We start from the raw sequence: 26,905 nt of genomic DNA, 5'->3' as shown, positions 1-26,905 counted from the left end.
TCAGGTCCTTCAAATATGATCCTTTCTTTCCCATTACTTGCGTATTGATTGGTGCCTGTTCTCCAGCTTGGCTATAACAAAGTTTCTTCAACTTGCTATTCTCTGATTTATCTATTTTGTTGCCGAAGTATGACATATGCTTTCTTACCTTCCTTGTCATATCTGTAATTTCTCATCTTCAAGAATCAATCTAAGTGTAGCCTTTTCTAGAAAGAATTTAATTTTCAAGGCAGAGTTAAGTTCTTCTCTTTCTGGATTCATATATCTCTACTTCTTTTACAGGCTGGACCTCATGCTTCTTTTAAGGACTGAGCTCATATACCATCCATTATAGGTAGCTTTCCATGATATTTTTTTTTTCTGTCTTTTTGAATGACTGGAATCATTTGGAGTTCAGCTCTTTTTATTCATCTCAATAAATAAAAAGTCATAGTATCTCACATGGGATCTAGATATAGTAAAAGCTTAAAATGTTTGATGAATGAATTAATTTTTAATGAAAGTGATTTATCCTTAATCAAAGAGCAGTCTGGACTCATATTGCATCTCATCAAGGAATTGTTCACAGTGGTTACGGACATGATTCTATAGTAAGACTGTATTGTTTAACTCTCAACTCTGTTTTTTACTATAATTTGGACCAATTGTTGAATTTCTCCATCTCTCTTGTTTTGATCTATAAAGTAGGGATAATAAATACTAGAACCTACATTATAGAATTGTTGGTATAGATTAAATGAAACAAAATTTGTAAACCTTTAGAATAGAGCCTAGAACATAGTAAAAAAATAAATGTGTATTGTATTTTAAAATTATTATATTAGATCCATTCTCTGATTTTTTTAAGTGATAAAGAGAATTGGAATTAGCTTATGTTTATTTTTGTTGTTGATGTTTGTTTTGTTTATTAGCACATTAAGCTTATGTCTTTATTTGCCCAACACTAGTACCTTTTAATGGCAGACTACTCGGCCACTGGAATTTTATTACTTTCTCTGCATATGAGATTTGAGGCTATTTCTTTGTTTTAGATGCCAAGCTTCCACTTTCTTCTTTAATTCATACTTCCAGTTTGTGATTGGTGTGAATAGTGGTGCGCTGTCCATGTCTGTGGTGTGAGATAGGAGTTACGCTCCTCATCCTTGAATATCCATCCTTGTCTTGTAGATCTTCTCTTTTTAAGGACTGAGCTCATATACCATCCATTATAGGTAGCTTTCCAAGAATGTCTTTCACAATTGTGCAGAAATCACAATGTAGTATAGTTGTTTACTTGTCTGTATTTACCACTAGACTATGCTTTTTCAGTGATTCTGTCTCATTATTCTTTTCTCAGTGCCTAGAACTATGTCTGAAGGTCTAAAGACATAGTAAAATCTTAAAACATGCTCATAGCATTAAACGCATGTCACATTTTGCTGTTCAAGACTTGCAAAATAATTTATTCAATTAAAATGGCTTCTCTATAGAGTTCCTTTTGTATTTTCTAGCTGTATTAAATTTAACTTGCTAAGGTTTTTAAAAATTACTAACTTGATAAAAATTAATTATACATCTATTAATTACATGTTAGACAAAACACTGAGAAAAACAAATATAAAAGGCATGGGCCCTGCCATTAAGTAGCTTACAGATTAGTGGGAGAGACAAAGCACAAATGAGCAACATAATCAATAAGAAAGATAGAAATGATGTGCCCAAAATAAAGTGTAGAGAGAAAATGTGTGAGAGGTGGGAATAGTGGTGTGCTGTCCATTATTTTAACAACTAGTTCTCAGAATAAAAGCCCTGGTTTATAGCATTTGCCAATTTCATGGTGTAAATACTCCCACTTTAGCTGATTTCAAGCTACAGCTTGAGGTCACTGAAGGAAAGTTGGGAAAAGATGTATATATTAGGTCTCACTAGTCAGTATGCACTGTCTCTAATACACCCTGGATGGGAGAGATAGTTATAGACAGGCATGGTCTCGTCATACTTCGTGGAGGAGATAAAATTGAAACTAGTCTTGAAAATTGTATAGAAATTAGATACGTCAAAGAAAATATGTTCCAGAGTTGGAAAATGGTTTTCCAAGCTAAGCATTGCATAGAGGCAGGAATGAATGTGAAATATTCAGGCAAATATACTCAGCACATAGTAGGTGCCCAATAAATACATTTGTCGGTAATTGAATGGCAGTGAATAGACCATCTCATTGAAGAAATGAGTCTCGGTAAGAAGAGATTTGAGAGGACAGCTCAGGTGCCACAGTATTCTATGATAATCCACACTTCTCTATCCTTGTTCATAATCATGATTCTTCCCTCTCCATCCTCAGAATCTTCGTCAGCTTGGCTGTGTGGGCTGAATGAGAAATACTTTGCCATTTGCTGATAATGCTTTAGTTATTGTAATAATTATACAGCTGTCTGATATTAAAGTAGGTTTAGGAGACAATTCTAAGTGGGGAGACATTTTGAATTTTCAAAGGTGGCAGGGCAGATTGGCATCTAAAATCCACACATCTGCATAATGGCTTTATCTCTGTTAAACAAACATGCCTCCAGATATTGCATTCAATTATAGCATTTTTTATAAATACAGTTATAGGTGGGCTAGCTAAAGACCAATTTTTTTCTCTTATCTGGTATAGATAAGGAATTCTGTGGTTTGGCACTGGTCAGCACACTCTTTTTTTCTAATAGACTGCAAACTAAGTATTTTCCGCTCTGTAGGCCGTATGGTCTTGGTCACAACTACTGAACTCTGCTATTATAGTGTGAAAGCAGCCACAGACAATATATAAATGAATGTGGTTGTGTTCCAATAGAACCTTAGTTACAATGAAGGTAGGACACAGACCTGGCCTATAAGCCAGAGATTGCTGATTCGTAGTCTAGAGGGCATCAAGGTGTCTGGGAAGTCTAGAATTCTTTAAAGTTATTGCAATGGTAGTAAAGATCACAAAATGCCAAAAATTCACAAGGACAATACAATACAAAAAGGACTCCGTAAAAAAGAGTTCAATCTGTCTTTTCTGGTAAGATCCTCTTCCTCCCTTCCATATATATGGGTATTGGTGGTTAAGATATTATATTGCTGTGATAATTTTGGTGTTCATACACTTTCTTAAACACTTATTTTTAAAATTGATTTCTGAATAAAAGTTGACTTGGGATATTACTTAATTCCTATAACATTAGCGTTACCATGAAGGCAACAAAAATCTGTCTAATAATCATCTAGACTAATGGTCACTTTCTTATTTGATACTATGTCCACGTTCTTGGGAACATGAATGAGGTGGAGATGATGATAAGATGAGAAAAACATCTAATATGCAGTTTCAGTTTCCTTATCTTTAAAACAGGAAAAATAGAACCTGTTATATTTTCCAAAGAGAAAGACAGTATTATTTAATAGCAGTTATAAATCTGTGCCCTTTATTCATTAGCTGTCGTGAGAAAATTACCTTATAGGGGTCAAAAAAAGATCCCTACATTCATCTGTCATGATTCAATGCTTTATTTCCTCCTCTCTTGAAGAATTCCAGAAACAGACAGGTGACCTTCCTCCATGTACTTTTTTTTCTGCTATCCTATTGTCATCTATGATTAAGTCCCAAATCTATATGGTTAAGACATTGCACATGTAATGGAAGAGGATTACTAAGGGGGAAAAAAGCCCTCAGAGAATTAGATCACATTAAACAGGATGGTTGGGCCATTAGTTTGCTTCTGGTCTGGAGAACTACTCATATAATGGTCAGGTATGATTGAGATCAAAGACTGTATCTGTTACTATCTGAGGGTCTGAGGTTGGAAAAGAAGAAATAACAATAACATTGCCAAAGAAAACTATGTATATTAATAAGAGATGTGTCATAATAGGGCCCTGCCCAGATGGCCTGACATCCCTTACACCAGCTCTGTGTGCCCACCTCCCTGATTCTACATCCTACTCTTAACCACATGCTGCTGCAACCTTCAGAAGACTTCCCTTGGGAACTGGAGGCACATTGTCTGTAATCACTAGTCCTGGGAGCTTCACAACTCCTCCCTCAGTGCAAACTGTAGCCAATGGCTGTTTAATATGGGAGTCCAGCAATTCAGGCAGGATAAACTGAGGTGTACTTTACACTTTCAAGATCTGGCTGACTGCCAACTGAAATTGGAAAAAAGAAAAAGAGAGAGAGAGAGAGAGAGAGAGAGAGAGAGAGAGAGAGAAGGAGAGAGGAGAGAGAGAGAGAAGAGAGAGAGAGAGAGAGAGAGAGAGAGAGAGAGAGATCTGGCCAAGCCTCGGACTTCAACTGAAATTGTGCTCTTATTTGGCTTCTTCCTCCTTCTTATCCTGCTCTACCCATTCTCTTACTGATTTGGCTTTCCTAAGACACTTCAATAAAACATTTGCATCCAATTCCTTAGTTTAGGGTCTGGAGAACCTGATCTGAGATGATAGACCATTGTAATTCCTTAACACCAATAAACACATAATTTATAAAGAAATGTCCACCAACCTGTCAACAAATGCATGGTGAAGAAGAAAAATGGGATCGTTGGCAGATCCCTGTACCTGAGACATCGTTCCGTTCATATAGATGTGCAAGGCATTGTGCATACTGCTTTGAGAGGCATCTGCTATTCCAGTGAGTGGACTGGCAAATCCTGTTGGCAAAAGGAAAATTGAAAAAAAAAAAATTAGTTTGCTTTCGTGATTGAAAATTCTAAGTGACTATCTCATTTGGTTTATAACTACTATTGAAAGCCTAATTCAAAGTAATGAAATCAATGATAAAATCCATTCTATATTGGGATGCCCAGTGAATATTTTATAAATCTGAGGAATTTAGTGGTGTTAATCTGGGTACCCTGGACTGATTCATCAATGGAATAGGCTGAACCAGTCTGTGTGTCCTCCCTCCTGTTGCTTCTGCCTATTATTTCTCCTTTAGATATTGAAAAGTAGTGAGACTTTTTTTTATAATAATCAGCATAGTCACTGTCACTTCAATCAGTAACAACACTTAAGAGCAGATCTTTCTAACCTGTTATGTGTCTCTATGCTTTCCGGTTCTAGTGGTTACTTTTAATTACTTTTCATTTTGGTTTCTGGTTCCAACGAAAGCATAAGATGTGTGACCTTTCACATTACTATTCATCTTCAACAGTCCAGGGGACTGCCATCATGGTTTTAATTTTGCAAAACATTCATTTCAAAGTTAATCAGAACTCCATTAAATGGTTCTATTCATTGCATCAGGAATACCAGTAGTGGGAATAATAATTATAAGAGTTATTATTTTCTGAATGTTAATTGAGTTAAATGCTTTTTGTGATGTATGTTTACCAATCTACAGGAACTCTGTCAGTTAGAAATTATTATCCTCATTGAAAAGAAGGAAAAACTGAGGTTCAGAGAAATTTGGTGTTTCCCAACGCCACAGAGGTAGTGGTAGAGTTGTGATTTTAGCCCTTATCAATTACGTTTCACGATCTGAGCTCTTGGTATTTTGTGTTCTCTCTCACACACTCTCTGGGAAGAGGTGGAGTAAGATATCATTCAAGTCCATTTAGGCAAAACAGAAAACATAAGCAGGACTCATTCAGAACCAGACAAAGAAGTCAGAGTAACGAAGTTAAGTTCCAAGCAGGAACCAAGTTGGAGGAATATGGCTGTGGGGACAGAGTCCCAGAGAGCAGTTGCCAGGCTCTTGGCCTCACGTGGAAAGGTGCTGGCTCGGGTAGTAGATGGCCGTCAGCTGTGGCTAGTTGGCCGTCAGCTGTTACCAGTTAGCCATTGGCCACTGATATAACTGCCCTGGCTGCGTTGGTTGGAGAGGAAGTCGGGTGGAGTCGGCCGTTTGTTAGACAGAGAAGCGGATGGCAGGTTACAGGTCGTGTGATTCCAGCCTCCAGTGAGACTATAGTGGTATGACTCCCCTACCTATGGCTCCGTGGGTGTTCCTTTTTGACCTAGCCACATCCTGCGTTCTTATGTGGGGAGCGGGAGCAGAGACCCCGCAGGCCACCTTGCACGACAAATGGCGGAATGAGCAGGGTCTCTCTCCCGCACGACAATGGCCAAGGACATATTACTGAATTTCAGAATTTAGAGATACCAAGCAAGCAGCAAATGTGAGTAAGATAATATACTACAACTACTACTACTACTAATAATAATAATTATAGACACAGTGAATGCACTACGATTTGGGCAGGGGAGTTCTAACTGTATTTTATGCAATTAGGATTATTGTATGATCAATGTCTTCATTTTTAAAGGTATAATTCTTGACTTTTACATTTGATGCTTTGCGGCTCACAGTATTTCTGCTCCCTCAGCTGGTGATTTATTCCCTTTTTTTGAGCTTTTTGTACTCTTTCTAAGAGACCATACCAAGCCCTGTTGCCTCTGGAAGCTTAGCCTAAAAACAAGCACTTCCCTCCCATCCAATGATTATTACAATATTATTGACTATATTCTTATGCTGTACTTTACATCCCCATGACTGTTTTTGTAACTGGCAATTTGTACATCTTAATCCCTTCCCCTTTTTCACCCTTCTCCCCAATCCCCCTCCCATCTGGTAACCATCAAGTAATAACTTATTAAAACACATAGACATATAAAATATTTTACAAAACAATTATTAAATATAAAAAGGAAAATTTTATTAAAACTTGTTTCTTAATATTAATGAAAGATTGTTAATTAAAAATTAATTTGGAGACCCATGGATGAATATTATCCATATCTAGAAAGGATCAATTTCAGCATAAATTCTATTCTAAATTTTTAAAAAGAAATCTAAGTCCTGAGAAAATGTTTTCATATATGACTAGATGGGAAATGAAAATATCTTTATAGTAATTTCACTTAATTATTTGAACTCCTTTTTAGTTGTAATGCCAAAAAAACATACTGATCCATCATCAAAACGATCTGATCCATCAGCTGACAACTCAATCAAGAATTCTTTCATGGCAGCAATGCAAACAATTATGAATCTGTTTACAAACCACTTGACTTGCAAGACTTTTGCTACCTAGTCATTAAACTCATTCCGTTTAGCAACACTGGCAGCAATATTTTGAATCCTCTCTTGTTTGGCACATTGTTTAGTTTTTAGCCTTTCTGGGAATGCACTGTGTTGAGAATGGGTTCAGGATAGGGTGAGACGAACTCTTTTCTTCTGAAAAGTCAGAAAAGGGAGATTGTGAAAGGGGAGGTCTTAAAGGAGAACTTTCAGGAAGCTTCTCACTCAAATTCATTTAGAAAGTATACTTGGGAGGAGGACCTGGAAATAAATTTCATTAAAATCCTCTGTGCCATGTCCCCTTTAGAAAATCCTAGTGAACCTGCAGTAGTGTGTTTATCCCAGTCTGAAGATACTGCTGTAGAGGAAAAACTTACAGCTAAGCAGAACGGGGTTTAAATTCTATGTTACTTACAAAAAATATGTCCTTTGTCAAGTTAGTTATTGTTGTTGAGCCACAGTCTCTTCATGGATAAGAGAATACTTAATGTCTAATAAATAATTAATGGATAATTAATGACGAGGATGAATTTTGATAGCAGGTGTGAAGCACCTACTATAGAATTTCATGCAAAATGAATGGAACGGTGGTAGCTGTCGTTTCTCAAAGCTCATTGCATTTGATAAATGGGTGCTCATCATGAGAACTGCTAACCAAGACTAGCAGAAAGGACTCTTTTACCACAACTCCCACCATCGGGACCATCCAGCGTCAGACACCTCTTCCTTCCTGAACTCCATTTCTCTACATTAATCTGCTTGCTGCTTGCCTTCATCCAACACTAAGTGATCCTCGGAAGTAGGATTGCCATTGTAAGATAAGAGTGTTTTCAGCAAGGCTAGTTCTTCTTAACTTCTTTTGCTAACTTGCCCCATGTTGCATCTAGGAAGCACCAGTGTTATAAAGGAAAGACATCTGAATAGAATTTTTCTCAGAATACACTGTGATATGTGCTCAGAAATAGTTCAAAAAAACAGGTTCAGCAAACAGCGAGCCCCTTTGTGGTAGGTACCAGACTGGTAATATAAGCAATATGATTATATTAAAAATTTTAAACGAACTACAAGTACCTCGTGTCTTCCAAGAGACTGGAAATGCCTCAGAAGTAGGGACCAAATATTTTGCTTTGATTTTCCACAGTGAAAAAACAGAGCCTTGCATATCTTTGCATTAAAAGAAAACCAAACAAAATACTTCTCAATCTTCCCTTACACAGCTCTATTATAGGGATTGGAAATAGGAGAGATACATTTCTCTCCATAAAATCTATAAGGGTCCTTCAAAGAGCTCTACTCTGCTACTTAATGAAATACAGACAATGTATGGATGTGAATAATATAAAAATATAAATAAATTATTTTCTATTTTACATCTTTACTCAATTTATTTTGGGGCTGGTAAATCACCTTGGAAAAGTAAGAAATGATTACACCAACATCAGTAGCTTCTCTTGCTGAGATTTTCATTCTCTTTTAGAAGAGCAAGTCAAAGAGGAAATTCTAGGCACCGAGTATGTAATAATAATTCATACAACAAAATATTCAAATATCTTTCATGTACGTGATCTCATTTGAATTCCAGAACTACTTGTGATATGAATATTGTCATTGTTCCAATTTTACAGATGAGAAAATTTAACTTTGTACAAGTTAAATAACACATCCAAATTCAAGCTAGTAATTGAGGGAAGCAAGAAATTGAATATAGCTCTGATTGATTTCAAAACCTGTGCTCTTTTTTGTACACTAGAGTGGAATTGTATCTGTACTAATTTGCTGACACACCTTAGGAACCTCTCTTTACTATGTACTGTGCAATGAATTTATTGACTTGCTATTTTCATCCATTAACAGAAAGGTGAAGAACGTGGTACTGCCTCACGCTTGTCCACAAATTCCCCATGGATGGAAAGTCTAATAAGCCAGCAGGGACCTTGTTAGCAGTCACAGATGCCAAAATGGCTCAAAGTTCTTGGTGAAGGGCAGTGACAGTTGCCCAAATTATTCTGTGTTATGCCTTCGAATCTGTGTGCTTCGTTCCTAAGGGAAATTAATAAACACAGTTTCAGGCTGATTACAACAGGAAACTTCAACTTGTCAATCTCTCTCTTTCTCTTTCATTTCTTTCCCAATAGTACTCTGGAGAGTTTTTGTGTTTGTTTGTTTGCTTTTTAATATTGATGCCTATCTCTGATTCCTGGAGATTCAGATTTAATTGGTATAGAGTGGGGTTCAGGCACTTGGAGTTTTAAAAATACCCCAGGTGATTCTAATGTGCAACCAGTGTTGAAATTCACCAATTTAGGCTAAATTGCTCTCCATCCTCTAAATATGAACTCATACTTTAAAAAATTTACCTCTGAATATATTATTTTCTTCACTTGAAATTTTCTCCTCCTATATTCTGACAGTCCAAAAATGCTTCTGCCTTTAAAATCCCACATCACATACTTCTGCCTTGAAATATGTCCATACTAGTCACTACTCCAACGTGTACCCTTAAAAATGATGTTTCAAATAATTGAGCAACACTATGTGGCAGGCGCTGGGTGGGCGTTTTCATATATCATCTTCTTTAATTCAGTACGCTCCTATCTAGCTAGGAAGCTGGGTTATAAATGATATACTTTATCTTTCCTGTTAGATTTTGAAATGTGAAGAAGTACATCGTTAAAACTTCAGAACAGAGTACATTTAATTTATTTGATTTAATTTTCAGTGCATCTCTAACCAATTTACCATTTCATAGTCTCAGAGATATAATTGGAGAAAAGAAACCAAAAAGAAGATAGAAAAATGTACATTAGTGCATCTGAAGATTGAAGACAAGTGACTGTTAGACCCCCTGACTATATTCCCCTTAATTTACTCTCCTAATGTGCGACTTAATTCAGAAACTATGAAGTGCATATCCTCACACGGTTACACACAATGATTTTAGGAGGTAATATTTGATGGCTGAATACTTTAAAAAGGCTTGTAATTTAACCTACTTGCAGCAGAAATATAATATTGCAGATCAAAAAAGATCTTGGATCTAAGCAAGTCCTTAGGTATAATGGAAGCATTAACTTCCCATCCAATTCAGGTTTTCTCAACTGAAGAACTAGCTCTGCGGCTATAAATTGCAATTAATTAGCATTTATGTTTACTAAGAAATACTTTTAATTTGACTCAGGGAATTCTTTCAACTACGGGAACAGAGCAATGAAGCAAATATAGTGGTGGGTGATTGTTTCTTACCGTATAATTGCATATTCGATGATAGCTAACGTTACAAATGCTCCACAAATTCTGTGGTTCTGAAAAATGTGGGCCCCGAGCCAGCAGCATCACCTGTAAACTTGTTAGAAATGCAAACACTCTACCAGTGTCTAGCTCTACCAGAAAACTACTGAATCACTGAATCAGAACGTCAGCAGGAATCACCATTTGTGTGGCAAGTCTTCCAGGTGATTCTAATACACACCGAGTTTGAGAACCACTGCTCTAATTATCTTCATTGTTCCCACAAAGACAGTGGTGAATCAGTCATAATTAGTCATGGTCCTCTCCATAAACTCAATAAAAAAGAGCAACAGAATTATTTCATGTGTTATCTTCAAATCGTTTATTATTTTAAACCTCGGATTAATTTCTGCTATTGGTAACCTCAGTGTTTTTTTTTTTTTTGTGTGTGTGTGTGTATGCTGTGTTTGTGCACCCACATGTGTAATCATTTTCTTTACATACATGTTATAAATACATACTGTATACATAATTACATTATACTCTGATTTTTCTTTTCAACATTTCATAGATCTTAGCTCCAGTTTATAAACATCTTATACATCAAGAGTAATTGTCCATTTCTTCATGTAAAAGTTGTCTGAAACTTGTTTTAAGGTAACATTTTATAATGGCTTTCTACATTCTAAGATTAGATTTGTGTGTTTGGGAAGCCTCAGGGACACTGACCCACACAGAAAAGTCATTTAGATCATTAACTCTGAAAGACTGAAAGAAGCAAAGATCTTTATAGACAAACGGTTATTTGAGCTGTATTCTTTTCCCTGTTCTTATGAACCTGGTATTTTTGGTGTATTTCATCGGGTATGTTAAACATTGATAACATATTAGTGCTAACTATTTTTGAAGCAAAGGTGGGGTAAGTAACCATCCTTGGCTCTGTTTGCCTCAGACTGTTCTGGTTTGGGCACTGAAAATCCTATGTTCTAGGTAGGGCAGCTTCATAACCATGCAACTGAGTGTTCCCACCCAGAACTACCCACTTTGTTTAATGTCCTGTTGCTGCTATCTTGAAATTCTTAGTAATTTTTGAACACGATGTTCAATGTTTTCATTTTGCATTGGGCCCTACAAGTTATGTAGCTTGTTCTGGTCCTGGGAAAACCCATAGTCTTGGGCAAAGGTGGTTAGTTACCCTGCAAATGTTCTATATAACAATCCCTTAATTGGCTTTATTCGATAGGGCATTTCTATAATATACAAGTCAATTACATTATTTAAATGTGTCCTACTATCTCATTTATGTCTTTGCTTTTTAATTAGGCAAGATAATTTAATGATATTTTCAATGCAAGTCACAGATTCCCTGCATATCTATAATTTTCCTTCATGAATATTATAACATTTGCATTACATTATAGTTCGCAAAACACTTTCAAGCACATTTTCTCATTTGACATTCCCACTAGTGTAATAGCAAAGATTAACCATGAAATCTCAGAGGAGAAATGTGGAGGGGTGTGGAGAATATTTTGATTTGTAGCATACGTCAGTTTCCAAGGTGTAAATATTCCCATGATTGTTAATTTCAAAGTCCCAACTTAATGTCATTGAGTAAAGAGTTGAGAAAAGATGCTGTCAGTTCTCACGGCAGATAGGAGTCAGGTCCAGTACACCACTGGATGTTCCTTATATAAAGGAGATAGAGTAAGTACCAACAGGCTCATATTGCACATGAAGACATTGAGATTGGGGAATCTAGAAGACGTATTAAAGGTCACATGTCTTCTGAATGGTTACTGCCAAAACTATATCCTCAGTCTTCTCTTTCCCCTATACTATTCTACTTTTATCTTTCATACCTATAAATTTGTATATAGGAATCACTGTTCTGAAAGTATAACAAGAGCATACATATGTCAAGGATAAAAAAATTAACATCAAAAAAAGTTAGTTGTAGGGAAACATAATTAACACTCTACTTATATTAGATGAAGAGTAATTATTTTTTAAATTAAATTTATTGATAGACATAGACAATAGTTTAGTGGTTATCAGGGGGTAAGGGAGGAGGAGGGTGATAGATGAGGGTAAACAGGATCAAATATATGGTGATAGACTCTGGGTGGTGAACATACAATATGATATATAGATGGTGTATAACAGAATTGTACACTTGAAACCTATGTAACTTTACTAACCATTGTCACCTCAATAAACTTTAAACAAATAAATAAAATAAATATATTGGGGTGACCTTGGTTAGTAAAATTATATAGGTTTCAAGTGTACATTTCTATAATACATCACTATATATTTGACCCATTTTTTCCTCTTCTACCATCCCCCAACCCTTTAAACTCTGGTAAACACTAAACTGTTGTCTGTGTCTGTGAGGTTTTTTTTCTTTGTTTACCTTGTTTGTTTCTTGCTTTCAGTTTTATGTCCCACATATAAGTGAAGTTATATGGTTCTCGACTTTGTCTGAATTATTTTGCTTAGCATGATCATCTCAAAATCCCTCCATGTTGTCACAAACAGCAGTATTTCATCTTTTCTTATGGCTAAGTAATATTCCATTGTAGATATGTACCACATCTTCCTTATCCAATCATCTATCAAAGACACTTTGGTTGTTTCCATGTCTTGGCCACCATGAATAATGCTGCAATAAACACCAGGGTACATATCTTTACAGATAAATGTTTTCAGATTTTTGTTTTGAGTAGATACTTAGAAGAGGGATTGCTGGGTCGTATGGTAATTGTATTCTTCATTTTTTGAGGAACTCCATACTGTTTTCAATAGTGGCTATACCAATTTACATTCCCGCAGCAGTGTATGAGAGTTCCTTTTTCTCCACATTTGTTATTACTTATTTGTTGATAGTAGACATTTTAACTGGTGTGAGGTGGATTCTCATTGTGGTTTTGATTTGCATTTCCCTAATAACTAGTGAAGTGAGCATTTTTCATATATTGGTATCTGTTGGGTGTTTGTCTTCTTAGCAGACGTGACACTTGAGTTCCTCTATCCATTTTTTAATTGAATTTTTTGTTGTTAAGTTATATGAGTTCTTTACATATTTTGAATGTTAGCTTCTCATCAGAAGTGTTGTTTGCAAATATCTTCTCCCATTTGGTTGATTGCCTCTTTGTGTTGTTAATGGTAATGGTTTCTTTTGTTGTGTGGAAGCATTTTAATTTGATATAGTGCCATTCATTTATTTTTGCTTTTACTTCCCTTGTCTTTGAGGTCAAATTCATAAAATCCTCTCTAAACCCAAGATCCATAAGTTTGGGTTCACAAGGTCCATAACCTATGATTTCTTCTATGCAGTTTTATTGTTTCAGGTCTTATATTTAGGTCTTTGATCCATTTTGAGTTAATTTTCATGTTTTTGTTCATGACTTTCCAATTTTCCCAGCCCTATTAATTGAAGAGACTTTCTTTCTCCTTTGTATGTTTTTGACTCCTTTGTTGAAATTTATATATGTGGGTTTATTTCTGGGTTCTCAATTCTATTCCATTGGTCTCTGTGCCTGTTTTTCTGCCAATAGCATGCTGTTTTGATTATTGTGACTTTGCAGTAGAAACTGAAGTCAGGGAATGTGATACTTCCAGTCTTGTTCTTTTTTCTTAGGATTCCATTGGCTCTTTGGGGTCTTTTGTGAGTCCACTTTTTTTGCTCTGTTTCTTCTAAAAAATGCCATTGGGACTTGATGGGGGTTGCATTAAATCTCTATATTGCTTTGGGTAATATGGCCATTTAACTACATTGATCCTTCCAATGCATAAACATGGAATATCTTTCCATTTCTTTGTGTCTTCTTCAATTTCTGTTAATAATGGATTATAATTTTCTATGTATAGGTCCTTCACAACCTTTGTTAAGTTTATTCCTAGGTGTTTTATTCTTTTTGTTGCATTGCAAATGGAATTATTTTTTTCATTTCTTTTTCTGAAATTTTATTTTTAGTATGTCAGAATGCAGTGGATTTTTGTACATTGATTTTGTATATTGCAACTTTACTGCATTTGTTTATTATTTCTCAATAGTTCTTTTTTTCTTTTTGTGGAGTCTTTAGATTTTCTATATAAAGAATCATGTCATCTGCAAAAAGTGACAGTTGAACTTCTTCATTTCCAATTTGGGTGCCTTTAATTTCTTTCTCTTGCCTGGTTTCCCTGGGTAGGGCAATGACTTACAATGCTATGTTGAATAACAGTGGTGAGAGGGGAATCCCTGTCTTGTTTGGTGATCTTCAAGGAAAAGCTGTCAGTGTTTCACCATTAAGTATATTACTGAGGGTTTGTCATATATGGCCTTTATTATGTTGAAGTACTTCCCTTCTATACCCATTTTATTAAGTGTTCTAATAATAAATGGATGTTTTACTTGTCAAATGCTTTTTCTGAATTTATTGATATAATCACATGGTTTTTATCTTGTGTTTTGTTTATGTGATATATCACATTTATAGATTTACATATGTTGAACCATCCTTGGGCCCTGGAATGAATACCTCTTAATCGAGATGTATTATCTTTTTAATGTATTGTTGTATTCAATTTGCTAGTATTTTGTTTAGGATTTTTGTGTCTGTATTCATCATAGTTGTTGGTCTGTAGTTTTCTTTTCTTATGTTATTCTTAACATAAGAATTTGGTATCAGGGTAATGTTGACCTCAGAAAATGAGTTAGGAAGTATTGCCTTTTCTTCAATTTTTTGGAAGAGTTTGAGGAGGACAGGTATAAAGTAGTCTTTGAATGTTTGGTGGAATTCACTAGAGAAGCCATCTGGTCCTGGACTTTTGGGAAGGTTTTAGATGATTGTTTCAATTTAATTACTATTGATCAGCCTATTTAGGTTTTTCAGTTCTTCATGATTCACTCTGGAAAGGTTATATATTTCTAAGAACTTGTGCATTTCTTCTAGGTTATTGAATTTGGTGGCATAGTCCTTCATTGTATTCTCCTATGATCCTTTGAATTTCTGTAGTATCTGTCATAATTTTTCCTCTTTCATTTCTGATTTTATTTTTGTCTTTGCTCTTTTTTCCTTAGTGAGTCTAGCCAAGGGTTCATCAATTTTATTAATATTTTCAAAGAATCAACTCTTTGTTTCATTATTTTTTCTGCTGTCTTTTTGTTCTCTATTTCATTGCTCTCCTCTAATTTTTATTATTTTCTTTCTTCTGGGGACTTTTGATTTCATTTGTTCTTCTTTTACTAGTTCTTTAAGATGTAATATTAGGTTGTTTATTATGGGATTTTTCATGTTTCTTATGATAGGCCTCTAATGATATAAATCCCCCTCTTAATACTGCTTTTGCCGCATCCCCAAAATTGTGATACAATTTATTTTCATTCTCATTTGTTTCTATGTGTCTTTTGATCTCTCCTTTTATTTCTTCTTTGACCCAGTCATTCTTTAATAGCATGTTGTTTAATGTTATATTTGTGGTTTTTCCTGCTTTCTCTTTGTGGTTATCTCCAATTTCAAAATGTTGTAGTCAGAGAATATGCTTGCTATGATTTCAGTCTCAATTTGTATCTCAATGAGAATGTTCCATGTGCAGTAGAAAATAATGTATTGTCTGGTGTTCTAGGATGAAATACTCTATAGTTGTCAATTATGTCCATTTGGTCTAAGTGTCATTTAAGAGTGATATTTCCTTATTGAATTTCTGTTTGGATGATATATCCATAGGTGTCAATTGTGTATTTAGGTCCTCTTCTATAATTACGTTTTTGTCAGTTACTACCTTTATATCTGTTAGTAGTTACTTTATATATTTTGGTTCTCCCTGATTGGAAGCATATATATTGATAAGTGTTATGTCTTCTTGTTGTATTGTCCCCTTTATCATTATGAAGTGTCCATCTTTGTCTCTTGTTACCTTTTTTATCCTGATGTCTGTTTCATCTGATATAATTATGACTACACATGCTTTTTTCTGGATGCCACTTACTTGGGGAGCATTGTTTTCCACCCTTTCACTTTGAGTCTATATTTATCATTGTAGCTGAGATGTGTCTGTTGGAGGAGCATATAGTTGGGTTTTGTTTTTTGATTTTATCTGCTACTCTTTGTCTTTTTATTGGTGAATTCAGTCCATTTATATTTAGGCTGGTTATTGATATATGAGGATTTCCTGTAGCCATTTTATCTTTTGTTTTCTAGTAGTTCAGTCCCTGCCTCTGCATTTCTCCCTTGCCTCCTCCCCTGTTTCCCTGATTCACCCACTTTCAGATGTTTTGATGAGCAGATCTCTCAGATGTGTTTATGTGTGGCTTAGGGAATCCTTTGTTGAATTATACCCATTTAATTTGTTGTAGCTTCAAGGGGAGATATCAAGGGACACCCTTCATGCCACCATGTTTCTGACCTCCAAGGATAATTATGTTTAAGATGCTTTGATTAAAATCACTTGAAAATATGTTTGAATTTTTCCCAGGTGTGTTTATATTTATCAACCTTCAGTTTCAAATAGGGTCTTCTCTATACTTACATGTCACAAATCCTCATCTTCACAATTTAATTATAAATGAAGTATGATTCATACATTTTCTTATTTCTCTTTATTACTACTTAGTTACCATTTGGCAACAAAGATTACTGTTATCACTGTACTTTCAACTTTTGGGTGGTAGGCATTAGGCTAATTGTTTTCTTATGTTCTTATGAAGCTTAAACCTCACAGTAACTGTAAAGATGACAATATTGTTTTCTAGTTCTTTTCTAGTTTCAATAGTACCCTTTTCCCCTGAATTATTTTCAGGAAAAAAGCTATAAAAGCTCAGGCACCTGATCCAGCCCTGTTTTCTGTAATATACTGGTTCAGGATAGAGAAGGCCCTATGATAGTGGTTCCCACTCTCCCTCTTCCTTTGGATGAATACTGTATAAGCTTCCTATCACAGGATTTCAGATGGGATACAGTCAGCTGGATCAGTCAGATTCCTGTCATAAAACAGAGAAAGCTGGAATTCTTTGGTAGTGCCATCAATATACAAGGCCAGATGTTCACCTGCTTAGCCTAACGTTTATATCTGTCAAATTTAATTCCCTTCCTGAATTTCAAAAGTTTGTGAAAGAATATAATTGCATCTCAAAGGTTGTTTTTGAAAAGTAATTCTAAGTAGAAAGTACTATCATTTTGTTACACTTTGAATATCAGTTCAATTTAGAACGAATGCTTTTCTGCAACAATTTTTGTCCACTGGAGGTTTCAATTACTCATCTCCTCTGTTGTCTAGAATTTGGTTTCTATAAGGAGCTAGAAAATTGGGCTATGCATTGGGATGCAAGACAGTGACTCTATTATTTAATGATAATTTTCCATCACAAAGGTGTTCTAATTTACAAACATTAAATGATATAATATTTATAACAGCACATGAGATAGGTACTGTGATTATCCTCATTTTGTAAATTAAGGATTTCAAGTAAAGACACGTTAAACTTACCAAAAGCCATCTGGCTAGTGAGTGATAGTATCAGGATTTTAACCAGGTAGTCTGACTCTTAACCACTACTCTCTGCTTCCTCTAAAACTTGTTCTCTCTATTTGGAAGACTTGGGGACATGATCGCCCAGTTGATGATCCAATTTTGCTACCTATCAGCTGTGTGACTTTGTCAAATTATTTAGAGTCTCAGAATCAAAGTTTTCTTATCTATGAGATGAATGTGATAATAAATATGTTATAAGGCTTTTGAGAGGAGTAATTAAAATAATATATATAAAAGGTTTTAGGAACTGAGGAGTAAGACTATATTGATGTCAGCAGTTGATATCAGCAGTGATTATTAATTACAGGGACTCTCTGGAAATTTGTAAGACTATTTTGTTAGGATATTGGAAAGAATTTGTAATTTCCCCCACTTTTCTTCTTTGCACTTTACCTGACCTGCTCTAACTCATTCTTGAGGATACCAGATCCTCCATCAGAGTTTCTCTGACAATAAACACTTGGTTAGAACCCTCTGTTTAATAACACTTGTACTTCCCTTTTTAAAATTATTTATTTCCTTTGGTTTATAATTACTAATTCATGGTCCAGTTCTTAATTGGACTGTAAGTTCCAAGAGAAAAAATAATATCTGTGTCATAGTCACTAGTTATTCCTATATATTGGAAAGTTCCGCAAACAGTAGATGCTTTGTACATGTTTTTTGAATAAATAAATATGGGGTATTTATTTCTTTCTCTATTTCCAAAACCCAGTCCTTAACCACTATGTTCTGCAGCTTCCCTATTTTTTTCTCGCACAATTTTAAAGTCAGGTAAGATAGAATTTTTTGAAATGTGCCCATAATGTTCCAAGGTTAATGACTAAGATGGATCATGGCTCTGAATCTGTCTCTTATGTTTTTATCTAATAGGCCATTTTCTCAATGTTCTCCTGATGGAATAATTAATTGTATATAGAGAAAGGGATGAGCAGCTTGTATGAGTAATGGCTATGGTGTTGCTCAGCATGGAGGAGATAATAGTAGATGTTAGGAGAGAAGAGATAGCTGATTCTTCATTGAAACAAAGCATGTTAATAGAAACAATCATCCACCCATCAATTATGGACTACACTTTGGGAGAGGCCATTGAGAAAGAATATATAATGGCTAGCAAAAACAGAATTTCACGAACTTTTTCTACTTGGTGGAAAATGGGATAAGTGGGAAAATATTGTTGAAAGGGGGTTGGGGGGAGAAAGCAGTGGCCAGTGGGAGAAAATAAATTTTATCTTTTTTCAGCTGAGAATTGAAAGGCTTCAGTTTTTAATGAGGCATCCCTGCCTAAAATGAACCCCCTCAGCAATTACTAGATCCTAGAAGGGAAAAAAAATTAAAAAGGCTCAAATAGAAAGACACAACAAAACGTGTTCATGAAGCCCGTTTCCCCAAACTCCTGGATGCACAACAATTCACGTATTTAGGTATGGCCCTATGAATAAATTGTGGCCTGTAGAATGTGGGTAGAATGTAGGTAGGCCACTGCCAGGCTTGACCGGTGTATTTCTTCTGTAAGACCCTCTGAACACCTTGTTCCCTTGTTTCTCAGGAAACCGCAGATCCATCAGAAAGCTGGGGGATGGTACTCACTAAAGTGGCCATGCGAAAGACCACTCACCAAACCTTATTAGAAAACTGAACTTTGTGCAGGCAGGAAATCAAACAATTTTTATTAGATTAGGCCACTAAGTTATGATGGTTTGTTTGTTATAGCTTCTATGGTTCAGTCAATCTGGGCTACCATAACAAAGGTAGCCCAGACTGGGTGACAACAGACATTTATTTCTCACAGTTCTGGAGGCTGGAAGTCTGACATTAAGGTGCCAGAATGGCCAAGTTCTGCTGAGGGCCCTCTTCCAGGTTGCAAACTGCTGACTTCTTGTTCATGGTGACTTTTCACATGGTAGAGAGCAGACGGGGAGCCAGGTCGGCTGTGACTCCTACAATGGCACTAATTCTGTTCATTAGGGCTCCACCCTCATGACCTCATCGAATCCTAATTAAATCTCAAAGGCCCACCTTTTAATACCAACACATTGGGGGGTAAGGTTTCAGCATATGCATTTGGAGGGGATACAAACATCCAGTTCATAACATCCTCACATGCTACTCTAACACAGTCCAGTTCTCTTAAGTTATATAATAAAAGCTCACAAGGTTAATAACTTGGAAGGTCTGAAGTAAAATAATATTTTGACACTTCATTCACCACTACAGAATTAATTGTTTTATATGAAACTTAGTAGACAGACCGCTGTGGTAAGAGTACTTGATTTTAATTTTACATTATTTCAATCAACACTAGGAAAAGGGATTGTGACATAAACTACTCTCCTTTTTTCACCAATACCAATTCTCCTCTTTCTCCTAATAATGATTATCCTAAATGTAGAAGGGCACATGGCCACTAGCTGGAGATGACATGTTCCAGTTCCCCTTTAGAGCTAAGCATGGGCATGCCTGTTTAGCCATAAGGATAAAATGGAATTGAGAGACACTTCTCACTTATGCCTTTAAAGAGGAATAGACATGAGTCCTCTTCCCACTGATTAAGATGACATTAGAATGAAGATCTAGAGATAGAAGCTGGGAGTCGAGAATACGTGATTGCACTACTATTCCTGGGATGTCTACCTCTGCATTGTTTCATGAGACCAAAATGAACATCTGTCTTCTTAAAGCCACATTATTTGGATTTTCTTTCTTACAATATTTTAAAGTGAGCCCTAATTAATAGAAGGAGAAATAGACTAATTCAGCAATATCCTATGAAACTAATGGGCTGTGAAATCTCAGAACAAATAGTTAGAACCATAGTTGGCGTTTGGTGCTTATATGTGATGTTTCTTACACTGATAAATTATCATATTTTAAGTATTTCTACCTATGAAACTGATCCTTTTTATTGGTGCATTCTCTTTTACTCATTCAAGCAACTACATTTATAATTCCAAGTCCACAAGATTTCAAGTCTTTTATTGGTAAGTCATCTACTGTGAGATCACTGTTACAAGGTTCTGAATTTACTACAGGAGGAAAAAGAAAAAAATATATAGTTTGAGTTAAAATTATTGATAAAAGATAATATTCTAACACCTTGAATAAATTCTAATAAAGATTTTCTTCATTGTAATATAACAAACATTATCTTAGAGATAGATAGTACAGAAATATTGTCTATATTTTATAAGTGAAAAAGATGTGCTTTGTGAAGTTGAATGACTTACCCAGGGTCTCATGTCTTAAATTCAAGTGATCCCTCTTCAATGATGGTCATATACGTATCATATTTCTAAATATTTTCCAATGAGATTATGAGCTCAGAATTGGTATTGATTTTGGATTTCAGTTCTGTCACTTATGATCTATATTGCTGTACGCAGATGACTGCCTTTTTGACATTTTTTAAAAATCTATAAAATGGGGATAATAAGTAGAATTTACCACTTAGGATAAAGTTGATAAAAGGTAGATAAATTATTTACTAATGTACTTAACATTTAATAACCTCTCAATAAATGTTAGCTTTTAGTTTTCTTTGGCTTTTAATTTTAAGGGAGGATAGATTTATAGTGCAGTAAAAATGCAGAGCCCTAGGGAATATCATTTATGTTAAATTTTACGATAATTTCATTCTCTAGAGCACAATACCATAAAATTTGGGTGGTATCCTAAGAGTCGTACAATGCAGTAACTTCAATTTTTTTTAAGAACTGCTAGATGACCTTTATGTTGAGGAAAGTAGCATATTATGACATACTTAGCACAGGAGACAAGTTTCTGTCTCACGTGTTTTCCCTTGGATCCAACTAAAGCTCAACTACAGATTTCTACTAACCTAAATAAGTAAATAATTATATCGAGCCTCTTAAACTTAACTGTAAAGAAGGAATGGAAAATTATTCAGTCACTGGTATATAATTTATTGCGTCTAAAAAGATGTAGACTAGAATTAATCCTTGGTATTCGTAGATGTAACATTTTAATTTTAGACCACATTTTCCCAAGTAAATTTCTGGGAATTTACAAACCAAATGATTTTTAAAGAGTATTTGGGATAATAAAAGACACAAGGTGATGATGGTAGATGGGTTTTATTGTCAAATTAGCTGTAAATATTTTGGGTTAAACAAATCAAAACAACTCTCTATTGTAGTCCTTCTTAGATCTCTTATTCCAAGTTGTGTTTTGAAGCTATAAAAGGGTATGTACCATCTATATTTCCTAAATACCTTAGTCTAATGATCAACTTTTCTATTTATCCTTCTCTATACAGATATGTTTAAAGAAAAAAAAATACTTATTTCAGTGCATCGTTAGACAATTTATATCAAATTTCCAAAGCCAATGATACATAACCATTCATATTTTTTTTTGCCAAATCAGAAATTTGATTCAACTGCAAGACTTAAAAATAGGAGCAAGACTCTTTCTTAACTAGTAAGCTAGCCTACTATCCACATCGCCATTGCCTTATTAAAAGGTTTGTAGTTCTCACCTTACTACAACATAAATAATAGCCATGATGAATTGATACGGAAACCCATTCCTTCATAAAATATGACCATGAAGTAAAAAGCAACTGCTAATGCTGTTTTTATAAATAAAAACAAGGCCAGGTCATCAAAGAAGGATGGTTCTTAAGATTAATAAATATGTTTTAGAGGTATTTACAAAATTAGAGATTCAGATAGTTCTTGGTCTACTAGAACTATGATGTATATTTAAGGAAATTCTTTGTAAACAATCTAGGTTCAGGTGAATTTTACAGAAGTTATTGAGCAATTATTCTCTGGGGCAATAATGCTTCTATTAATCTCAAACTTTCGGGAAAAAAGGTGATAATAGCTATTAGTGGACTGCAACATTTAGAATAAAATCCATATTATGTTTGCCTTAAGCCTGCTTTTAGACATATGAATAATTGTAATATCTTGGATAGTGCTACAGATTGCATCTCTTCATGTTAATGAATCAATAACTGCCAATGCACAAGAGTGTCATTCATTGTTTGACCAAGAGAAGGTTCTTAGTATTGTGGTCTTTTATTTCATCCATCTATTTAAAAGTAAATTTCAAATATTAGCCTAAAACTGTTTTGTTTGTATTTTTGTTTTGTTCTATTGTAATTAAACTTTTAATTTTGAGACAACTCTAGATTCATATGTGTTATAAGAAATAATAGAGCGAGCTCTCCTGTGTCCTTTATTCACTTCCCCCCAATGGTAACACCTTGAAAAACTATAACACAATATTACAGCCAGCATATTGTCATTGAAAGAGTCAAGATACAGAACACTTACATGTTGAACTACCTTTGTATTTTTAGAATAAACTTCACTTGATTCATAATGTAGGATTCTTTTTTATATACTGCTGAATTCTATTTGTTAATATGTTGTTAAGGATTTTATATCTACATGCCTGATAGATATTGGTCTCCGGTTTTCCTTTTCAATTTTTTGGATGATATTTTCTTGTTATCTTTATGTTATTGATTTCTAGGTTCATTCCATTATGGTTGGAGAACACAATCTGTATGATTTCAATTTTTAAAAATTTGTTTAGGATGGTTTTATGGTCTAAGATATGGTCTACCTTAATACGTGTTTTGTATTAAACACTCAAAAAGAATGTTTACCATTTTGTTGGGTGAAGTGTTCTATAAATATCAATTAGATTCTTTTGGTTGATGGTGTTATTGAGTTCTTCTATATCCTTGTAGGTATTCTGTCAAGTCCTATCAATTGTTGAGAAAGGGATATTAAAGTTTCCGTGTATAATTGTGGATTTGTCTATTTTTCCTTTCAGTTCTATTAGTTTTTGCTTCATATATTTTGGAGCTTTTTTTGTCTGGCACATACATATTTAGGATTGCTATGTCTTCTTGGTGGAATGATTCATTTATCATCATGTAATGTCCCTCTCTGTTATCTCAGTGTCACTATCTAATGATTGTCCTTTTTCACTAAAGTATGAGATTTTCTTGGTATGCTGAGTGATTTTTTGCTTGAAACTTGAATGTTTTGAATATTATGAGATTCTGGATCTTATTAAATCTTCTATTTTAACTGGTTTTCTCTGACTCAACTCCAGCAAAGGAAGGGAAAACAAACACTGCCTCATCAGAGCTAGTTGGGGAAAGAAGTCGTTCCCCACTTGACCAGACTCCCCACTAGTCCTCTAAACTGTGCTGGCTGTAAGAGATAGGAATGACTCATTTCTGCCCCACTTGTCCTCCACTAACACCGCTGATTGGATGGCCTCAATATCGCTGGGTAATAGTTGAGTTCCTGCCTCCCTACTAGGTTTCCTCTAACACAAGTTCAGCAGAGAAAAAGAGAGTCATCTCTTTACTGCCAAGTAGGTGTGGAAATGCAGCTCCCCTGCATGGCTCCCATATAACGTAGGGGGAGTGGTTCCTTACTTCTTGGTTGGGATGCACATCTCTGTTTCCTACTCAGTCTCCTCTGACATCCTCCTGGCTGGGGCATCAGCATACATTGTTACAGTCTGGCAAGGGTGGAGGCCTAGTCATTCCAACCAGCCTTTATTGGTGTGGGTGGGGGTTGTGCCATAGGGTTTCTTTTTTTGTATTTTTTGGTGTATGAAAGGAGTGTAGTGGTTATTGCTTGAAACTTTTTTGCCCCTTTCCTTGTCTTTTGGCTAGAGAGAGCAGGTTTTGTTGTTTGTTTTTTTGGTTTGTTTTTGTCTGCAACTCTTGCTATTGCCAGGTTTTTTGGCTTTTCCAGCTTCAAATCTTGGATGTATGAGACAAACAGAAAAAAAAACCCGAGAGACTCACCACCATGTCAAGAGATCCCAGACTTTCTAGCTATTCTGCCTTATCTTCATCATTTATATTGTTTGTTTTCTATAAAATATGCAGAGATTTTAGTTGTACTGAGAAAGGAGAATAGGGAAAAGTGTATTTACTCTATTTTACCAGAAGTGGAAATCTATGTAGTTTTATTAATTTATTGATTGTAATTCTTCTTTAGTTTTTGGTCCAAAAAATTCTGTTTTTACACAAGGATTTCTTCCCAGAAATCCACAAAGAGTACAATGATTAGAGCTGGCCACATAACAGAGGCAAGATTGGGAGTGTATGAGAGAGCTAAGCTCCACTATGGCAGCTTAGAAAACTCAGAATAGGACATACTTATGTAATATTTTGATGCATTCTGAAGTATGATGGTAATTTAGAGGAAAAGCACTTGTGTATGGCACGTGCATTTTTTTTTTTTTTTTTTTTTTTTTTTTGTACTGAGAGCTAAATAACCATGTTTTTTATGGAATGCCATTTTACCAGAATGCATATTTGAGAGATAAACCATGGTCATTCAGACTTAGGCATTTGACAGACATTTTCTGGAAAGTGAACAACAGAAAGAGTTGTAAGTAAATACTACAACCAAAATGTTTTAGATAATTCACTATGGAAGATTACAAAACAGACCTTTCTACATATACATGGGACATAGTTAATTTGTCTTTGGTATCCTGACATCTCTCAACTCATATCTGCTAAATGAATAAATGCATGAAAATAGAATTCCGCTTTTTCATTGCAGTGTTTCGTTGCTAATGAGTGGTGGCATTTTTTTCAAGATTTGTCTCAAGAAAATGAAATCTCCATGTGTCTAATACCTAACTCTGTACCTGGAAGCGGTGCATTATTATTTTGCTCCTTAAAGATCTTCCAGGACCTTAACTTGAATTATTAGAAAATGAGATTATTCTTTAGCAAATAGCCATTTTCCACACAGCAGTGAATTCAAATGAGGAAAAATTAAGTGAAAGCAGTCTATTATGATTAAATATATATCATGAAGACTAATAACCTTTGCTAAAGTCTAAGAAAAGTTGGAATGACTATTGAAGATTACAGACAAGACAGGAGCTGGGAAAGGGAGACATTTCTTGTGTATACAGTAGGAGCCACATTTGTGAACATTTTCACAATAGCCTAAACGTGTAATAAGTAAATTTTTAATATGAGGGAGAAGATTCTCATAAAGTTAGAATTGATGCTTAAATACAGTGCTTCAAAATCAGTGTTGCACTACCATTTCCAGTCTGGGAAGCTCTTCTCTCTCTTTCTCTCTCCTGTGTAGCTTCTGCCCAAGATGATGTTTGCCAGTACATAATTCCAGCACCTTTTACTTCATAGCAAAAATGACATATGCCTAAATAAATTACTTTCTCAATATTCACATCTGGCGAGCACAATTTGTATGCCAGTGCAACTAGTAGAAGACGGAAGGTGTAGGGAAGTCATTTGAAACTGTTTAACTGTATGGGAACTGACACTCTTTTTTCTTTTTCTTTTTTATGGAGATTGCTCAGGCTATATATCCTTATCATATTTGTTGCTAAAAGTTTACTGAGTATCAAGCAATAATATCACCAAATTTTAAGCTATTATGTTTTAAAGATATTTTGTTTGTTTGTTTGTTTGTTTGTGAAAGAAATGTAAAACTGTGGGTTACTACCACCCAGATATCTGACCAAAATCTCTGGATCTAAAGAGATCTGTCTCTGCAAAAATCAGATTGTCCCCTAATGTTCAAACAGTCACAGTTTCCAGCAGGCTATCACTGCATCCTAATTAGAGAGTTTCTAACAACCAGATAAAATGAATATTTTCTGGCCTTGCTACTCTTCTGCTTTGGGAAACAAGGCACTGATTAAGAATTTAACAGGATTTGTGTATATAGAAGTTATGATACACCTGTTTTTTTTTTTTTAATTTTTTAAAACCTAGTACATAAGTATTAACTCTCCTATTTTTTAATTTCAACGATTTTAATGATGTTTATTTTATTTTTTATATTTTTAATTAAATTTTATTGGCAGGACAATGGATAGTAAGTATTAACTCTTCCTAAGAGCCCCTTCTACCCTAGATGTCTTACAACATTCGTACATCTCCACAAAGTCTTCTCTATAATATAGCAGTCCCTATTTTATTTCAGACTTTTTAAAAAGGCAACATTATCTCCTGATTAAAGAATCACATTCAAAATAAACCCACTTGGAAAGTAATGCAGAGGATATCTGTTTGAATTCCCTACTTGTTATAGGACAGGTCCTACCTATTTGCCCTGAGAATTTGGAGTAAAGAGAAGAAAGTTTATC

At 34.9% G+C, this 26,905-nt stretch overlaps 1 protein-coding gene across 1 annotated transcript in view; it reads right to left on the bottom strand.

Moving 5' to 3' along the window:
• The window catches only part of TYR (tyrosinase), a 93,598-nt gene that overhangs the window by 50,687 nt on the left and 16,006 nt on the right, over positions 1–26,905 (bottom strand). Inside the window, exon 3 of the mRNA XM_033120448.1 lies at positions 4,499–4,646. Within this exon, the coding sequence (XP_032976339.1) occupies positions 4,499–4,646 (148 nt within the window). The remainder of the gene's footprint in view (positions 1–4,498; positions 4,647–26,905) is intronic.

Source organism: Rhinolophus ferrumequinum, chromosome 11 (genome assembly GCF_004115265.2).
Source record: "Rhinolophus ferrumequinum isolate MPI-CBG mRhiFer1 chromosome 11, mRhiFer1_v1.p, whole genome shotgun sequence".
NCBI classification, from domain to species: domain Eukaryota; kingdom Metazoa; phylum Chordata; class Mammalia; order Chiroptera; family Rhinolophidae; genus Rhinolophus; species Rhinolophus ferrumequinum.
This window is presented reverse-complemented; position numbering and strand designations above follow the sequence as displayed.